This window comes from Asterias amurensis, chromosome 14 (assembly GCF_032118995.1).
Source record: "Asterias amurensis chromosome 14, ASM3211899v1".
Classification (NCBI taxonomy): domain Eukaryota; kingdom Metazoa; phylum Echinodermata; class Asteroidea; order Forcipulatida; family Asteriidae; genus Asterias; species Asterias amurensis.
In genome coordinates this window covers 2,659,445-2,678,064 of record NC_092661.1, presented here as the reverse complement: position 1 = coordinate 2,678,064, position 18,620 = coordinate 2,659,445, and the positions used below count along the sequence as shown (strand labels likewise).

The following is an 18,620-nucleotide window of genomic DNA, read 5'->3' as shown; positions in this document are numbered from 1 at the left end:
ACCTTGCCCATTAAAACATGTAAAAAATATAGGCCTACTCTCTCACAAAAAAAAACTTTAAACCTGGAATTGCATTCCATGACGTTACATCATCCTTCTTTGCATCACCTCGGAAACACTATGGAAGTGAGCTGTCACTATCTACACGTTCGGAAATACAGTGCTCTACAGTTCCTGTACTGTTTCCTTCCCTTTGCCTACCAAGCCCATTTATGTCTGTCAACAAGTTAAGTAACTTGAGCCCGTCTCCTCCGATTTCACCGAATGATGTCATGGGTCTTTAAGTAGCACAGTTTGTACTGGTTAATACTTGGTGGTGTCCCACACCGGCCCCAAGAGTTATTAGACCAAGTAGACCAAGGGAAACTTCGCCGAACGCCAAGTCATAAACAAAATGTCCATTGTTTTTCAGTAGGAAATGTATTTCATTATTTAGTTAGTATCACACACTGGCCCCAAGAGTTATTACAACCTAAAGTGAGGAAACTTGGCCGAAGGTCAAGTACCATAAAAAATGTCCATTATTTTCAGTAGGAAATGTTTTGCATTGTTTACGTAAGGGGTTGACCCAGGTGTTCCTGGTTTGAATGTGCGCCACAGCACCTTGTAACCCATTACGTGGTGCTTCATGTACGGTGTTGTAGCCACGGTGGGCGGTGCTGGGCGGGCCTGCGCAGGACTCATATCTTTTGCCCAGCACTCTGAGCAAAATACAATGTGCCGCCCAGCACAGATTTCAAATATTGTCCTCTTTGCATTGATCTGAGCACAGCTAATGATAAAGAGTATCAAATGTCACAGAGAAAGGTCAAAAGGCCCTTCAACAAACAAACAAACAAATGTTCTTACCTGTAATTGGGGTCTCTGGTTTCGACGCTTCTTTCCGCCAATTGGGAACAAAGACGTGAATCTTTTTGTGACCCCTGTCGCAAAACCACTTCACAGCGACTTCGATACCCTTGCAGGCAAAAACCACCTTATTACCAAAACTGAAACAGAAATAAAAATGTTTCTATTATGTTCTAACAAAACCAACAAGTAATACTACCAGTTTATAGAGTTAAGTGCAGTTGTTTTAATCTGTTTCATTCAAGCCAAAACTATTGTATTCAAAACATTTCTGGCCTTTTTTTGTCAACTTTTCATTTAGAGAAGTTTTAATTGCCTCCCTATTTTGTCGTCATGTTGCTTCCTTAAAAAATTGTCGACTTGATTTGAAATTGAAACCATTTCCTAAAATGCATGATTTGAAAATAACTTTAAATTTGCAATCTTTTTCACTTGGCAAAGTTTTGTTCTTATCCTTACCTCATCGCCACATTGCTTCCGTCGATAATAATTGGTCTGAGATTGTCCGAATCGTCCGCAGTCTCCTCTGAAGGAATTCCGTCACTCATGTCTCTTCTGATCTCAGCCTCCTCTTTGGTATCGACAACATCGGCAAACTCCGTCTTCGAGGAGTTCTGGTTCACCAGAGCCCACAAGACGTCGTTGTGATCAGCATCAGGGCCCAACTGTCTCAAAATAATATCTACTTGCTCCTTTGGGTACCCCAGTTTCTGCATACTGCTGACGAGGCTATTGTTTTTCTGGTCTTGACGTTGGGTATTTAGAGGTTGGATGTCCGAGGCTGGGACGTTAATACTGTGAGCGATGAGTTTAACAGGTTCCTCATGAGTCCTCTCCGATTGGTTACTCGTTGGCTCGGTTGGTTTGTTTGTCCGCACCTCTAGAGTTCTGTTCTGTGAATCCGTTTCAAATGAAGGAATGTATACATTGTTTCCCTCGTCCTGAAGTCTGTTTCGGGGTGTGTCATCCTTAGACAATGTTCTTTGTATCATCCCGTATGAGTTCTGACTCTGCTCCTGCCGTAATTTACTACACTCATTCTCGATAAGTGATAACGCCAAAGCAATACGCGTTTCGTCTCCGTTTAGAATTAGTTCGTCCGTTCTGCCGACGCGCTCGATTCTCGTATTAGTCTCTGTCGAGATCTTGTCGAGATGCCCGTGCAGGAGGTCGCCGAATCCGCAAGGAAGCCGTTCAGTGATCGTCATTCTGTCTTGCGGTCGACCCATGGTCTTTGAAGGCGCTGTTCCACGATCACAAAGAGACAGAATGTATTCCTGGAAGATATAAATTTCAAAAACACAGGAAATTAAAACGTGAGTTTATTTAAACACTGCAGGCTCAGGCGTTGCACTGGCACATCGGTAACTGTAACAAGGTTCATGGGATTTGAGGCAAAGCATGGTGACACATCATTCTCAAAATCAATTTGGTTTGCGGTAACACCATGTGTGTATCTACTTGACAGGTAAATTTGTTCTTTTGAAAACTTGTCTTGCTTTATATTCTACTACCGCGGCGAGGTAGATTGTCAGAATTCAGGAGACTTCCCGAGTTCTGACAACTGGGGTTAACAAGGTGAACAAAAAGAAGAAACTCAGAAAGGTCTATACTGCAACGTTTGAAGCATTTCCTTCCTCCATGCAGGAATAAAGTTCAATCATTTCCCCAAAGGAAAACAAATGTACACAACCATTGAACTTCCCTTTCAATCAGTGTGGATGAGCTAATAAACTTCTCCTCATGTTGCATTTAAAGAATGAAAAAAAAATTGAGCTCAAGACAGCTGAAAAGAATTGTGTTTCAATAATGTTTGACGGCACACGACATGTTTTTCATAATGGATTTGCAAAGTTGCATCGGTCACTGGAAAATCATGCCACACAAGTGTAGAAAAGCTACTGCCATTGACTGCACTGTAAGTGTACTAGTGGATTACATAAATTTTAAATCCTTCCATAGGTTTAAAGCAATGCTGCGAAGTCAAAAAAAGAAGTCTTAAAAAACTGTTTGCGGAAAATGTCTCACAGAAATATCATACTGCAGGGCCCAGTTTCATGAAACTCTTCGAAGCAGAAAATACTGCAAAGCCTAATTTCATAAAGGTTTTAATGGAAGTGCACAAAAAATACTGCAGAGCAAACTTACACAAAGATGCTCTAAGCATAAAATACTGTTTGACAAATTTCTTTGCTTAGCACAAATAATAGGAATGGGACACAGTTACAACAATATAAACGTAAATAAGATGTCTCCATTTATAAATTATGTACCTCTTTATCATCCATGGAGAAGAAGAAAAAATATTTGTAGATATGCAAAATGCTCAAAAAATAAACAACACAGAGACTAATTTTCAGTGCACACCACCACCACCGGACTGTTTTGAGAATCTGCATTCAAACACTCGGACAACACTCCCTTTTATACACATCCACCCCCAAGAAATCCAAACCCTGGAAATCCCAAGTCAGCGATTTCAACCGGGCATGTGATGCTTTGGAATCCATGGTTGGGGCTGGTCTTAACATGTTTAAAACACGCTCTCAAAGGCTGGCCCGTCAGGTTAAAAAATACCCAAATTGTTGTTTTAAGTTTGACTTTTGCAATAGTCGCTCTGTTACCGGGGAATACCCTACACTGGGCACAGTACATACTACATGTACAGTAGTCATACACTCACAACCACTGGTGCGTTGTGTGTTGTGTGCGGAGCAGAGCACCTACAATACAAACGACACTCTTGACTGGCTGCACACACTGACTGGCTACCACAACAGGCATCAAAGGGCAGATTCAAACGGCATCAAAGGGCAGATTTGCAGAGCCTGCACAAAATGACAATAGGCCTGCACTTACAGTAGGCCCTCGTACATGTACATGTTTTGTGTCACTGTACAGTATGTACATGTACTGCTGTACATAAATGTAGTAAGGTGAACAAATTTCCCTTGTATTATCATGGATGCCTATTTAAAGGCTTGGAACAGGCCTGAAGTTCAATATTTGAGTGAGAAATTACCTCTTTCTCAAAAACTATGTTACTCCAAAGGGAGCCGTTCCTCATAATGTTTCATACTATCAACAGCTCTCCATTGCTCATTAGTACCAAGTAAAGTTTGTATGCTAAATAGTTATTTTGAGTAATTACCAATCACTCCAGTGCATTTAACCATAGGGCAACAATAGAGAAGTGCAAACAATGACAATTGCTATCATTGGTATCAAAAACCATCGCTTACCAAAAGTCACCGGCAAACAACAAGGAAGTTGTGGTCCTGCGTTATCAATCGCTAAATACAAACTGGACGTCCACTCAGCACCACATTGGTCCAAACTTCAAGAACTGTTCACAACAAAAAACCACAGCTGAGCAGTTTCTTAAATCTAGGCTGCTAAGCGCCAAACAGAGGAGCAGTCACAAGCTTTGGCACAGTATTTTAATGGTAACCCCTTGCTGGTGAGCTGGACTTGGAAAACTCTCGCTAAGCATTTGGTGCTTCATATATACATACATGTAGTGACATCATCGCTATAAACTTGCATTATCCAAGTCCCATACTGACCTTTGAACCACTTCCGCTGATCAAACAATGATGACAAAGAAACGGGTGATTGAGCTGAGCAGCATTGTACCGAGCAACTCACACAATTAAAGGAACACGTTTCCTTGGATCGGACGAGTTGGTCTATGAAAAGCGTTTGAAACCGTTTGTTATGAAATGCATATGGTTAGAAAGATGTTTTAAAAGTAGAATATAATGATCCACACAAGTATCACTCAAAATTGAGTCGGCCATTTATGGGAGTCAAAGTTTTGACTCTCATAAATGGATGGCCGACCGTGTTTGTCGATGAGGTAAAACGAAAACCACGCAATTTAGAGGCATATTTGTGTAGATCATTGTATTCCACTTTTACAACATCTTTCTAACCATATCAATTTTATAACAAAAGGTTACAGGACGCTTTTCAAAGACCAACTCGACCGATCCAAGGCAACATGTTCCTTTAAGAGATCATACCTCCGGTATGTTCAGACCATAGACACAGTACTAATTCAGCCGCATGCGTTTAAACTCTGTGAGTCAGATCGATTCTTAAAGGCACTGGACACTATTGGTAAATACTCCAAACAATTGTTAGCATCAAAAGTTACTTGGTAACGAGCAACACTACAGAGAAAGCTGTTGATCGGTTAAGACACTTTATTCCCCTCTGAACTATACATGTAACAAAGTTTTTGAGAAAGTGGTAGTTACTCATTCAATATGAATAATAAAAGACTTCAGGCCTGAAGCCCTTTTTAAGAATCTGAAAGCACGCAAATTTGTGCAACAAGAGTGTTTTTTCTTTCATTATTAGCATGCAACTTTAATGACCAATCGAGTCCAACTGTTCAGATGTTATTTTATGCACACCAAGTGAGAATACTGGTCTTTGACATTTACACTGTACCAAAAGTGTCCAGGGGTGGATTTCACTAAGTCAAAAGAGTATTCTTATCTGGAGTTATAGGACGAGTTATTGGTCCTAACTTAGAACTAGCCTTTTAAAGGAACACGTTGCCTTGGATCGGACGAGTTGGTCAAAACAAAAGCGTTTGTAACCGTTTTTTATAAAATGCATATGGTTGGAAAGATGTTTTCAAAGTAGAATACAATGATCCACACAAGTTTGCCTCGAAAATGCGTGGTTTTCCTTCTACTGTGCGAACTAATATGGTCGGCCATTTATGGGAGTCAAAATTTTGACCCCCATAAATGGCCGGCGTGTTAGTCGACGAGGTAAAAGGAAAACCACGCAATTTCGAGGCATGTTTGTGTGGATCATTGTATTCTACTTTTACAGCATCTTTCTACCCATATGCATTTTATAAAAAACGGTTACAAACGCTTTTCAAAGACAACTCGACCGATCCAAGGCAACGTGTTCCTTTAAAACTTAAAAGTTTTTAATATCTCCTAGGAGCAGTTCTAAGTTCTTTGTGAAATCGACCCCAGTGCCTTCAATCCACAGAAACATCAGTGTCCAGTCACATTTTGGAGCAATACTTCACTTAATACGTACTTATCACATAGTTTAATGGACCCTTCCCATGAAATATGCTAATTACATTCAAGCATGCGTACATACCCTGTTGGTTGGCAAACTCCATAGAGTTGTGCACTAAGCAGACGCGCAATCGCGTCTTTGTCACACACCCGTTAGCCGTGTACAAAACAGCGCGATGTTTCCTCATTTTGCCAACGAAAACAATAGTGTGCACGCGCTACGTGCAATTTACATATTTCATGGGAAGGGTCTATTGCATTGCATACACTACATACATGCTCAAGCAACTCCACGCAGCCCTTCCCGTACAACCATAGAGGTACAACCAAATGTTGCAACTAAAACAAACGTATGTTGGTTAACTTTTCAGTTCCAATCATGTTTACGAAAGTCACGAGACCGTACTCAAGTAATGTACTTTCGCTTCTTTTGTTACAAAACAAAACAACAAACGTGAAAAACAACTGAGGAAATTTTACTCAACACAAAGTTCATTCAAGTCACAGTTTTCTAGGTGATCATTGTGAGTGACAGTTGACATACATGTAGCTTCTTTTTGCTGAACCCTTTTTGAAATGGATGTAATTTCCTTGTTTTAATTTAGTCAATTAAGGCAAATAATGCAATTCCTGTTTCAGGTATGTTTTTAAACTAAAAGCACCGCTGCCTCCATGCATGCCATGCCCCCATCAGCCGATTTCACGAAATCTCGCGATAGGACGAGCAACCTGTCCTAACTTACGATGGGTTCAACGCGTCTTAACCCCTATGGATATGAAACTTAAAGACACTAGACACCTTTGGTACCAGTCTTCTCACTTGTTGTATCTCAACATACATGTATGCATGAAATGACAAACCTGCGAAAGATGCTTGATTTCGGGACCTCAAAATCTAATTCTGAGGTCTCTAAATCAAATTAAAATACTTTAACGTAAAAGTACTTCTTTCTCGAAAACTACGTTGCAATGTACTTCACGGGAAGCCGTTTCTCACAATGTTTTATAATATCAACAACTCCCTAAACCCTTTTACCAATAAGTTTTTTTATGCTAACAATTATTTTGGGTAATTACCAAAAGTGTCCATGCCTTAAACATCCATGACACCTGTGTGGCAATTATCAGACACACCCCCTCCTCACCCTATCCCTAAACTACACAAGCAGTAGTAAAAGTTTAGAACACAAATCCTTAACTGTAGTAAAAGATTTATTTTAAAACAAAAGTGTGTACAATCATGGAGGAAGAAAATTATTACATACCGAAGGCAAAACTTCATCATATCCAAAGCCCATCAGTGGCCGAGTTTGCAAAGAGTTGTTATTTCCATCCTGCAGCTTCATTTTTCAAAACAAGTGTCCGACAAAATATCCTGATTGTAAAGTTTTCAGAGTTGTACAGAGGTGCCACTTTCACTCATTGTTCATGATCCCTGCACTACATGTGTGAGCCTGGCCTACCAGCTCAGACCCTATATATTGTGTACTGGCACTTCCTTTCATGGCAGCTTCCCTGTTTGATACATGTACTACGTCATGTTAGGTGTGGGTGCTTCTCTCAAGGCCTCCGACACAAAAGCCAGAGAAAGTTATGACGTCAATGGTAGGGTTTTGTATAGTAGCAAAAGTTATTGTGTTTCCACCATCGCCAAGCAATAACAACTACAGAATATAGGGGTTTGTTTACTGTTTTGGCTGTTGCCTTGGTTGTCAGCAGAGGAATGTTAGCAGAGAAATGTTAGAACTGGAATTTTATTTTTTGATTCTAAAAATAGGGCTGAAGTACTTGTGGCCTTTTATCTTATGTACCTCAATGGTAACCTTTGCTCAATGTCTCTGTGCATTATGTATGGTAATTTGGCACTAGTCCATGCCAATACATTTTACAGTGAGTGAATTAGTCCTAATTGTCCAGGAGTGCGTTTTGGCGACCCCAACTGGAATTTTGTTTTTTTCATTCTAAAAATAGGGCTGAAGTACTTGTGGCCTTTTACCTAAATGTACCTCAATGGTACTACATGTATGCACAATGTCTCTGTGCATTATGGTAATTTGGCACTAGTCCATGCAATACATTGTACAGTGAGTGAAAAGTTCTTATTATCCAGGAGTGCGTTCTGGCAACCCCAACTGGATTTTTTTTTTTTTTTTTTTCTAAAAATAGGGCTGAAGTACTTGTGGCCTTTTACCTACATAATGTACCTCCAGCTCCATGATACTATGCCCAATGTCTCTGTGCAGTTTGGTAATTTAGCACTAGTCCATACAATACATTGTACAGTGAGTGAATAGTCCTAATTGTCCAGGAGTGCGTTTTGGCGACCCCAACTGGAATTTTTGTCTGTTTTTAGGCCTATTCTAAAAATAGAGCTTGTGGCCTTTCACCTACATGTACGCTGGAAATCATTCATGGGGATCTCGTTCTTTCGAGGTAGCTGCAGGGAAGGTGTGGAACGGTCTACCACATTCCATCAGAGCCATCCAGACATTAAACACTTTCAAATCAACCCTGAAGACCCATCTTTTTCAAAAACATTTCAGTAACATTCACTAGACATTGGAATTTTTAGTGTCCAAGTTTGTCACTTGCAATGTAAATGACAGAAAAAGCAGTGTGTCCAAATTTACAACAGGTTGTCAAAATGACACCAATAAACACCCTCTGGCTTACAGTAGATAACACTACCAGTGCGGTAATGTATTTTGTATGGACTGACCGCAGACCAGTGACCTAAAAAGCTATCCAAACACTGTCTAGGCCTACATTATTATACATTCATAAATACCTCAGACAGTTTCGCTATTCCTATTGGTGGAGAGCGCGTCACGTGGGTGTGTATAAACCTTTGTTTATGACCGGTAAAAAGTGTTAATTCATGGGCATGACACGCGACCTTGCACCTGTTCTTATAAGACAGTTTCTTCATTCCTATTGGTCGAGAGCAATGGCTTAAACAGTTGTGCCACATCACGCGATACGCGCGACGAGCACAGCATTCCCTTATAAGGAGTTGTTTACCAGAGGGCGGCCAAGGGCTTTACCATTTCATAGCTGGAGGGGTGTTGTGTTGAAAGAAATCATTTAACAATTATAATTTTTGCATTTATTTCACTTTTTGACCAAAAAGTGCTGATTTTTTTGACCGAAAAGGTATTTATGAATGGGAATCAAAGTGTGTTGAATGAATTGGTTTTCAACTAGTGGTTTAAACATGCGAGGCCTGGTTCTTTATAATTTACCTCAACTTCGTTTCGATAAAATTATCAAGAACCAGGGGCCGATTTCACAAAGCAATAAAATTCATCGCAAGACGAATTTTCAGTATCACCATAGTGATTTGTATTGTGACATCACGTTTTACTTAGCAACTACGATCAATCCCAGATTTTTGTGAAATCGGCCCCAGGCCTCGTTGGGATTAAACCACTAGTTGAAAACCTCTTCACCACACATTGATTCCCTAATTAATTACATACATGTAATGTACGTATTGTAGCCCCTGCTACATGTAGACACTGAAAGGAAAAGTAAAGGGGCAAAACTAGTTGTTTCCCTGTGCAGGATACTGTCACGTCACGTCACGTGTGAGTGCTTCTCCCAAGGCCTCCACACAAAGCCAGAGAAAGTTATGACGTCAATGATTTAGTGTTCTGATAGTAGCAAAAGCTACTGTGTTTCCACCAACGCTAAGCGATAACACTACCGATACTACGGTTTGTTTACTATTTTGGTTGTTGCCTTGGTTATCAGCAGAGGAGTGTTATAAATAAGGAATTTTGTGGAAGTTTCGTGGCCGAGCGTTTAAGAGCAGCGAGCGGTTAAGAGTACCGAATTCAAACTCTGGTGTTTCTGATCAGCAGAGTGTGGGTTCGAATCCCCAGCCGTGACACTTGTGTCCTTAAGCAAGACACATAACCATTGCTTCGTCCTTCGTACGGGACGTAAAGCCGTTGGTCCCATGTGTTGTGTAACGTGTGTAAAAGAACCCAGTGCACTTATCGAAAAAGAGAAGGGTTCTGGCTGTGGCTGTTGTATGCGCCTACTTGTAAACGCTTAAAAGGTGCTAAATAATTGAGTCTCAAAATTCACCATGGTAATAACCTATCTTTCTGATAGTTTGTATTCTTATTATACTGATCGCCTTGAGTACCTTGTTTGTAAGATACGTGCGCTATAAGACTCATTATTATTATTATCTTATTTTTGATTCTAAAAATAACTTGTAGGGCCAAAACCTTGTGCCCTTTTAGTACTAGGCATTTATGTACCTCCAGTCATTTTGGATATTTGGTGAAAGCATACATTGTACAGTGTATAAATCCAGTTTAAATATTATTATTATAATAAATTCAAAGCCCTTGAAGTTCATACATTAAACACAACTTAACTTTACACACAGTCTTCTTCGTTTAAGTGAAGCCTTCAAATGACCGAAAAATAAACACACACTGCCAGACAAACAAGCCCGTTGCCCCTGGTCTTGACACTGGTGCCCCTTCAAAAGTTTCCCATTGACTTCAAGATTTTCCAATGGAAGTGCCCTTTGCAAAATGAAAATGGCTTTGACCTCTCAAAGATAAATTTCCAAGCCTGATATTCTAAGCAAACTCCTGATGAGGTCGCAGGCGCGGCTCCCCTGGGGCTCAGCAGCCAATTTCTCATGTTAGGACGAGTAACTCGTCCGTACTTGGAATGGGTTCAATGCGTCCTTATGTCTATAGATACAGAACTTAACTTGTCCTAAGTCCTAAAACTAATCCTAAGAAAGAGTTTGGTGAAATCGACGGCTGCAATGCTACCATCGCAACTATTTGTTTTAAAAGCTCCCCTTCCCACGAGGTACAAAACACACTTTAAGTACACACCTATCAGCACAGAGCACACCTGGAAATCTCACCTATATCCGCTTGCACGGCAAGCGCTGAATTCCTGCGCTAGCTGTGTAATGCAAGCTACAATGCCTATCGTCATGATCGTGGAGTTTTTTTAGGATTACTTTCTGTATCACACCACCACTTTTTTTATTATTTTTTACAAAAAGGGATCTCATTGAGGTAAATAAGATTAGTATATTTTTTTTATATCGAATAAAAAAGTGGTTGTGATACGGAAACTTTTCTTTTTGTATGCACAAGCCAAAACTCTTAGCAAATTCTTCTTAATTAAAACCTCTTCTTCCTTGGTGAGTACAGGCTGCCAATAATGGCGTATTACATGTACGTACTGTGTGATGTGTGTTCTGTGTGCTTGCATGGTGCAGGACAAAATGTACAGTTCAGTTCAGTAGTGCAGGTAACAGATCTGGAAGGACAGCATACACCTGCAATCTGAAACAGTCTCTGCTAACCCAAATACGCACCAATTCTTTGCTTCTGCTGTTGCTACACACGATCCTGCACCATGCAAGCTTAGAAACATAAAAAAATCATGAAATTGGGCCTGGTAGTCACAGCAAAGGCACAAACGTACTTACTCCTAGAACTATGTTCCGCTTCCGTCTCCACGTTCATTAGTACGTAAAACCCTAGCCCAGGTTGGTGGCACTGACTGACGGGATAACTTTCCGTATGGCGCCACCACCTTTTCACTCATTTTTACAAAAAGGGATATATCAATCAGGTAAATTAGATACTATATTATTTTATTTCGAATGAAAAAGTGGTGGCACCATACGGAAACTTTTCCGACTGACGTCCTACCAGGGCTATCTAGTAAAACCATGGTAAAAAAACCTCTGTCCCACGAATGGCACGACGAATCCCCACAATTAAAATAAAAATTAAAAATAAATTAAACATTAGTTATATATGAACGTACCTTTGCTTTAACAGCAACTGATGAATCCCCGGCAATTTCCACCCACATCTGTTGAGATTCTTGCAAAATTTGCCCGCCGTCTGACATGTCCAAACCACCGCCGTGAACGGGAGCGATTCGCCCCCCGGAGTTTCCACCTTCGTCCGCCGTGGGATCGGCGTACGTGCTTAGCTGAACACCAACCCGGAACTTTTGCTCAATCTCCGGCCGATACAACTCGACCAGCTGTCGCTGAGCTCTATTGACAGCAAAGACAGCCATCCTGTCCGTCGTTGCATCCGTGAAATATGAACTGGCTACCTGTTCGGAGTGAAAAATACAAACTAGTCGAGTTTATTCGACTGGAAAGTAGCGAAAATCAGAACTTTTCAGTCACATCTTTAGCTCCTCTTACTTGTCAATTCGCCATTTTTGGAAATCTGCGCGTGTACATTATATAGCGGACACCAGTGTAGCGACTGCTATACTGAACTGAACTTCATTGAAAAGTTTACCAGCTAGATAATACACTTTCTGAATTTGGAACGTGCAGTCGGTGTTTTTAAAACGGTCAATAGCCACTTCCTTGAATTAAAGGTGGGTTCAGCATGGAGGAAACAGTCACAGTGCACCGGGGACAATATTATTTATATACCCAAAACAAAACCAAAACTAACCGAAAACAAATAATATTCTTAAACCGAGAAATTCCAATGCGTACATACCTCAAACATAAGCAATTTGTTGAAGAGACTGTGCCAATCGTGATGTAAATGCCCGCACACGTTTGGTAAATTGTCAGACTTAAAGGACAAAGTTTACTCACTTGGGTGCATTGAAATAACAAATCTGTGAAGATTTAGACTCAATTTGTCATCGAAGTTGAGAAAAATGAAAGATAAACACACTTGTTGAACAAATTTGTGTGTTTTCAGATGCATAAACAAAAGGCTTCCTCCAGCCGGCTAGCCTGAAATCTCAGTATTTTTGAGAAATAACCTCTTTCCTAAAAGTACGTGCTTCATGTTCAGAGGGAGCGTTTTCTCACAAAGTTTTTAAACTATCGACAGCTCTCCATTGCTTGTTACAAAGTAAGTTTATATGCTAACAATTATTTTGAATAAGTACCAAGGGGTCGATCTATAATTAGACCACTAGCATGAAGTCACACGGCCCAAACGGTCAATGAAGAGCTATCATCATTGGCTGAAAGAGTCGTGCACTTAGCGTACTGGACGTTTCGATTGTATGATGACACCAGTGGTGCAATTACGCGAAACTGTTACACAATAGTCCATCATGTTCCATCAGTCACATGTCTGTTAATCATGACGACATATCCCCTTAATTTAGTAGTTTTCCCAATGCTAATCAAAAATATTAGTGCAGCGGGCCAGGTTAGCTGCAAAGGTATAGAGATCGGTGCATTGTCATGTCCGGGTGGCGATGAGTCCATAGTCCGAGTCCGGCATAAGTTCCGGGGGCCAAGATGCGGGATTTTGGTGAGTGGCTGACCCATGAAAACAGTAGGAAAGGGGCTCAAGGAAACGTCTAGTTAGCAGGAAAAGGTGACTCAGTGAAGAAACCTCTGCTACTGGCAATGGATGTTAGTTCCGACTTGTAAACAAATTCAATTTCATGTCAAGATCGAGGTCAACGTTTAAAGGTGTTAGAGGTATTCATGTCACTATTATATATGATTTTTGCTAAACATGATACAAAAAACTTGTATCACCAAAGTTTGGTTGTTCTTGTTTCTATGACAACAACGGATGATTAGTCTGAAGGGGTTTATACATCAAATAAAATGTTCTTTGAGGTTGAACAAAGCATTGACTAGAGTGGGATTTGAACCAATACGACCTCCGATTAACGTGCCGGTGTCGCATGCAATTATGTCCTCTATGCAATACTATCCGGAGGACAGTATTGCATATGCAATAATGTCCGCCGGACGGTTTTGCATATGCAATCGTGTCTGCCCGGACGCTGCTGCATAATTCAATTGTGTCCGCCCGGACACATTTGCATATGCAGTTGTGTCCGCCCCGTGCGGATCACGTTCACCATTTTTTTTACAAGCTATAAGTGCATGTCATGAATGACATGGGAAATGTTCGGCCGTTGGGTATTCGCTGCAATCATAAAATACGTGAATATTCATGCTGCATATACGTAGGTTCAGTGCAGGAAACGTACATGTCCGCCGGACGGTTTTTGCATAGCCCCGGACACGATTGCATATTGCAAAAGTGTCCGGAGCGGACAGTATTGCATGGCGGACACAATTGCATCTGACACCGGCGCTCTAGCAATGTTCGCGGTGTCCCTATGTTGTCAGTGTTCCTATAAAAAGAAAATGTTTCGTATGTTGTTGTTGATGTTGATGTTGCCGTTGCTGTTTATGCTGTTCTTGTTGTTGCTGCCCTGAGTGCTGTTGGCTGTTGTTAAGGTTTTGTTATTGTCGACCAATTATTATATCAGTGTTTTAAAGAAGAAATAGACTCACCAACCAGTAAACTGATTCGTTTCCTATTTATCCAGAAGGTTTCTTTAAAAAAATGTTTACACAACTGAAGGCATTGTGTCAATCCCGTTCCAAGCCCTGGATAGTTCAGTCCCGCCATGGATCACGCTCATGTGACCCGGATATTATGCTCCTGATTGATTGCGCCCGGCACCCCACGCGTTGGTCACTCACGATGTGTGGTCTGCTTATCCGCTTTGCATTGCAGGGAGATAAGTGTTATCATTATCAAGGTTTAATCAGTTTGAGCTATGGTTTGAGGTATAAATTATCAATTTTATTTTAGAACTTTTTTTATAGCTTCATGGAACAATGAATGTAAGTTAAAGGGTGAGGTAAATTACATGTGTAGGAAAGTAGGTGAACGATGGTCAGCGTTTGAAAACAGCTGCTGTATGGAAGTTGCTCTCTAATTGTAAGGAGTGAAAAAATACACCACTCTTTACATTTCGAGCTGTCCCTCATACAGCTCTTCAAAAAGAGTGGTGATTATTTCACTCTTTTAGAGGGGTTTCACTCCAGGACAGAGTGAAAAATCACTCAAAAAGATGCAAACTTCAATCTAAAAGAATGGAAGACCACTTAGAGTTGTCCTTCATATGGCTCTTGAAAGAGTGCTTTTTCACTCTTTTACATTTAAAGAGTGCATTGTAAAAAAAATCATACAAACACATCGACATCTTGTTCTAATGATGTTCCCTTGTAATTTGAATGGCACTCTATAGGCTATACCTCCACTCGTTTTAGATCGCGATTCCTTCGGACTGGCCAAATTTAACCTCTTTCTAACACAGGAACGTTTGTTATAAGAGGACAGCAAAACAAAGAAACAAAAAGTAGAAAAAATAACTTCTTTAACTGTGCTCTTTTGTAACGAGGGTTATGAATATGATGAGCCAACTAAATATCTATTTATTTTGCCGGAAAATGTACATTATAGGCATGGTAATTTTGCCTTTTGTATTACTATTTGTCGGTTGCTGTTAAATAACAAATTTAAAACAAATAGTAGTCCTTCATTTTGTTTGACGAATCAAACAGCACATCCCGTAATGGCAAATTTGACTCCAGGCGTGCGGTGGGACAGTACCTTTAAAAAGTGTGTCAATCTCTCTGCAGTTATCAACGTATAGATGGTGATTATTGGGGTTGGCCGGGGGGGGGGGGGGGTCGTGAGGGGGGGGGTCGTTCCGCAGAATCATGAATGTTAGCGTCCGTGTCGAAACAGTAAGAAACACGGATCCATAATGATCTTTAGGGTCAACATTTTTATGGACAGAGGGGTAGGTTTATAACACTACTTGACAACATTACTACAATCATTCTATTGTGATAAGCCTAATCATTGTTATGTTTTTTGTTCAGAATGCGGAATGCGGATCATGTGCAAAACGTTTTCTGACGATGAGGCAAGTACCTTCTCGGGTTGTGACTTGAGTCACGTCTACATCATAAGGCGGCAAACGCATGATAGCCTAGACTTGTGAACAAGTCGTTATGCGGTGCTCTGGCGAGTTGCCGACTTCTACTTCGCATTAACTGGGGGACCGTATCGTGAGAGCAGTAGTCTCACGGGGCCAGCAGTCTCGCGAGAATACCGCCTGAATCGTGGAGAGTTCGGAACGCTATCACCGCGACAGACATTTAAAGATGCTATGTCAGATTTTTGGCCGATTTGACCCCAACATTTTGATTTAAAATTCATAGGTATTTTGATGGGGTCGAGAAAGTTACAAGCTTTCAGTTGAGCCATTGCTCGAAAAAGCCCGTCAATTATTAGTAGCAGTGAAATAAAGTGCTAAAAGTCAGTTTTTCGGGATCCCGACAATATATCACGTGACCAATTCTTATGTGTTTTATAAGAAACGTTCTTACCATTAAAAGTAAAAAAGTTAAACTTGTTTCCGTTAGAGCGGGTGATACTCTTTGAAATACCATCCACTCAAAAAGAATATCTTATTTTTTAATGATCGGGGCTTAAAATCTGACACAGCATCGTTAACGACTTGTCCATCATCGTCACATTGCCAGCGTGCCAGTCCTACTATTGTTGTCACACCCACAGGTCACACCGCACTGCCAGGGGTCGGGGAATACCCGATTTTACATCCGCCTTTGTTGTTTACTCGACGTGCACTAATTGTGTTTACCTTCGGGCAGAATCGTTAACGACTTACAACACAATACAACACCAAACACAGGGTATATGCTATCCACAGCAGTATATGATTCAGTGCGCACAGGTACAAACTAAAGACAAATAATATCTGTGTGTTTTTTTAGTGATAGAGCCAAAAGACAGCACATGGTAATTTATTATTATTAAAAAAGAAAAAACAATAAATAAGTTATAAAATCTGGTCTGAGAGTCAAAGGATGAAAATCAAAGAACTTCTTTAAAAAAAACTTTGAAAAAAAAACAAAAAAAAAAAAAACTGTGGCATCAGACACCGGTATACATTGCACGTGAGTTTTGTTTTCCGTACCTTAAAGGGGTGTTTCCCCCTTTTTTGGACTAATTTTACACGAAAGTGCAAGTCACATGGGCGGTATTGAGAACTTAATAACAGTGGTTTTATTTTCACAAAGATTGTAAATAAACAACTTGCTTTGTAAGAGAGCTTGGAATATCGCTTAAACAATGTAAACATCTCTACTTCTACTAAACAGTATTGGAATGATTTGAAAAAAAAAGTAACTTTCGATTGAACTCAATCCAATGAAACTATAATTTGACGGCTCCTTAATTGGTTTTTAATACTCTCTTAATGTAAAAAAGAATGAAAATTCCACTCTCTTGTCCGAGTGGGTGTCAGTTTCAACTCTTTTGAGAGTGAATGTCATTCTGTGTCACTCTGTTTGAGTGAAATATCAACAAATTTCACTCGAGTTTAAAGGAACACGTTGCCTTGGATCGGTCGAGTTTGAAAACCGTTTGTAACCGTTGTTTATAAAATGCATATGGGTAGAAAGATGTTGTAAAAGTAGAATACAATGATCCACACAAACATGCCTCGAAATTGCGTGGTTTTCCGTTTACCTCGTCGACTAACACGTCGGCCATTTATGGGGGTCAAAATTTTGACTCCCATAAATGGCCGACCGTGTTAGTTCGCACAGTAGAAGGAAAACCACGCAATTTCGAGGCAAACTTGTGTGGATCATTGTATTCTACTTTTACAACATCTTTCTACCCATATGCATTTTATAAAAAACGGTTACAAACGCTTTTGTTTTGACCAACTCGTCCGATCCAAGGCAACGTGTTCCTTTAAGTAGCCGTCACCCTAAAACGAGTTGTCCGCCATATGGTTTGCAAGAGTAGATGGCGGACACTCACGAATGGTTTTTCACTCTTTTAAATTAAAAGAGTATTATCAGCTCTGAGCTTAAAGACAGTGGACACTATTCGTAAATGTCAAAGACCAGTCTTCTCACTTGATGTATCTCATCATATGCATGAAATAACAAACCTGTGAAAATTTGAGCTCAATCGGTCATCGAAGTTGCGAGATAATAATGAAAGAAGAAACACCCTTGTCACACGAAGTGTGCTTACAGATGCTTGATTTTGAAACCTCAAATTCTAAACCTAAGGTCTCGAAATCAAATTCGTGGAAAATTACTTCTTTCTCGAAAACTACGCTACTTCAGAGGGAGCCGTTTCTCACAATGTTTTATACCACCAACAGCTCCCCATTACTCGTTACCAAGTAAGGTTTTATGCTAATAAGAGTAATTACCAATAGTGTCCACTGCCTTTAAAACGTAAGAAAAACTATAATACAAGAAGTTGGCCATATAGTTGTAGTCCTGCAACAGAGATTATCCATCGTTTATTTTGTTGGGTGTAGGGCCTATACATGAAAATACAAAAAGGTGTAATTAACACTGACTTACCTTTACGCGTGGACACATGTAAACAGTTAGAATTCCCAGTGACAACTTCAATCAGTGGTAGCTCTCCCGATGTTCTTATTTGGTTTAAAGAAATACAACCAGTCCCACTCCAAATATATTCAAAATTCAGGATGTTTGATGATAAATAACTAAATATTCCCACAAAATGTAAGACCGTCAGGCAGCAAACTTATTGCAGCCATTATTACATTCAATACCTGGAACTGGGGGGCACGTGTTGATTTGTCACCGGGTGAATCACCCTGTTTGTATACGGCGTACGTATTGACTGTGAATGGTGCTATGTTTGAGTGGGCGGCGTCGGATTGTGCAGTAGTTACACTGTATTGCATCAACTACACGGTCGAATTAAATGAGATGATGATGTTGTCATTTCAACATGGTCAAAGAAAATGAACTAATTTACGTCGATATTGGTGGAGACTCACTTGAATATTGCAAACGAAAAAGGTGTTTTTTCCGGTAAAATT

General features: G+C 40.3%; 1 protein-coding gene across 3 annotated transcripts in view; it reads right to left on the bottom strand.

Moving 5' to 3' along the window:
* LOC139947086 (uncharacterized) overlaps nucleotides 1-18,345 on the bottom strand; it is a 29,552-nt gene extending 11,207 nt beyond the window's left edge. The window contains exons 1-4 of one of the 3 annotated variants that reach the window (XM_071944921.1): nucleotides 18,130-18,345; nucleotides 11,724-12,023; nucleotides 1,309-2,126; nucleotides 850-989 (exon numbers count right to left, since the gene is read on the bottom strand). In XM_071944921.1, coding sequence (XP_071801022.1) covers nucleotides 850-989; nucleotides 1,309-2,126; nucleotides 11,724-12,023; nucleotides 18,130-18,147 — 1,276 coding nt within the window. In that variant the 5' untranslated portion in view covers nucleotides 18,148-18,345. Of the gene's footprint in view, nucleotides 1-849; nucleotides 990-1,308; nucleotides 2,127-7,168; nucleotides 7,329-11,723; nucleotides 12,024-12,427; nucleotides 12,748-18,129 lie in introns of those variants that run through there. The other 2 variants (XM_071944922.1, XM_071944923.1) reach the window with 2 other exon arrangements.
* Nucleotides 18,346-18,620: the final 275 nt, after the last annotated feature.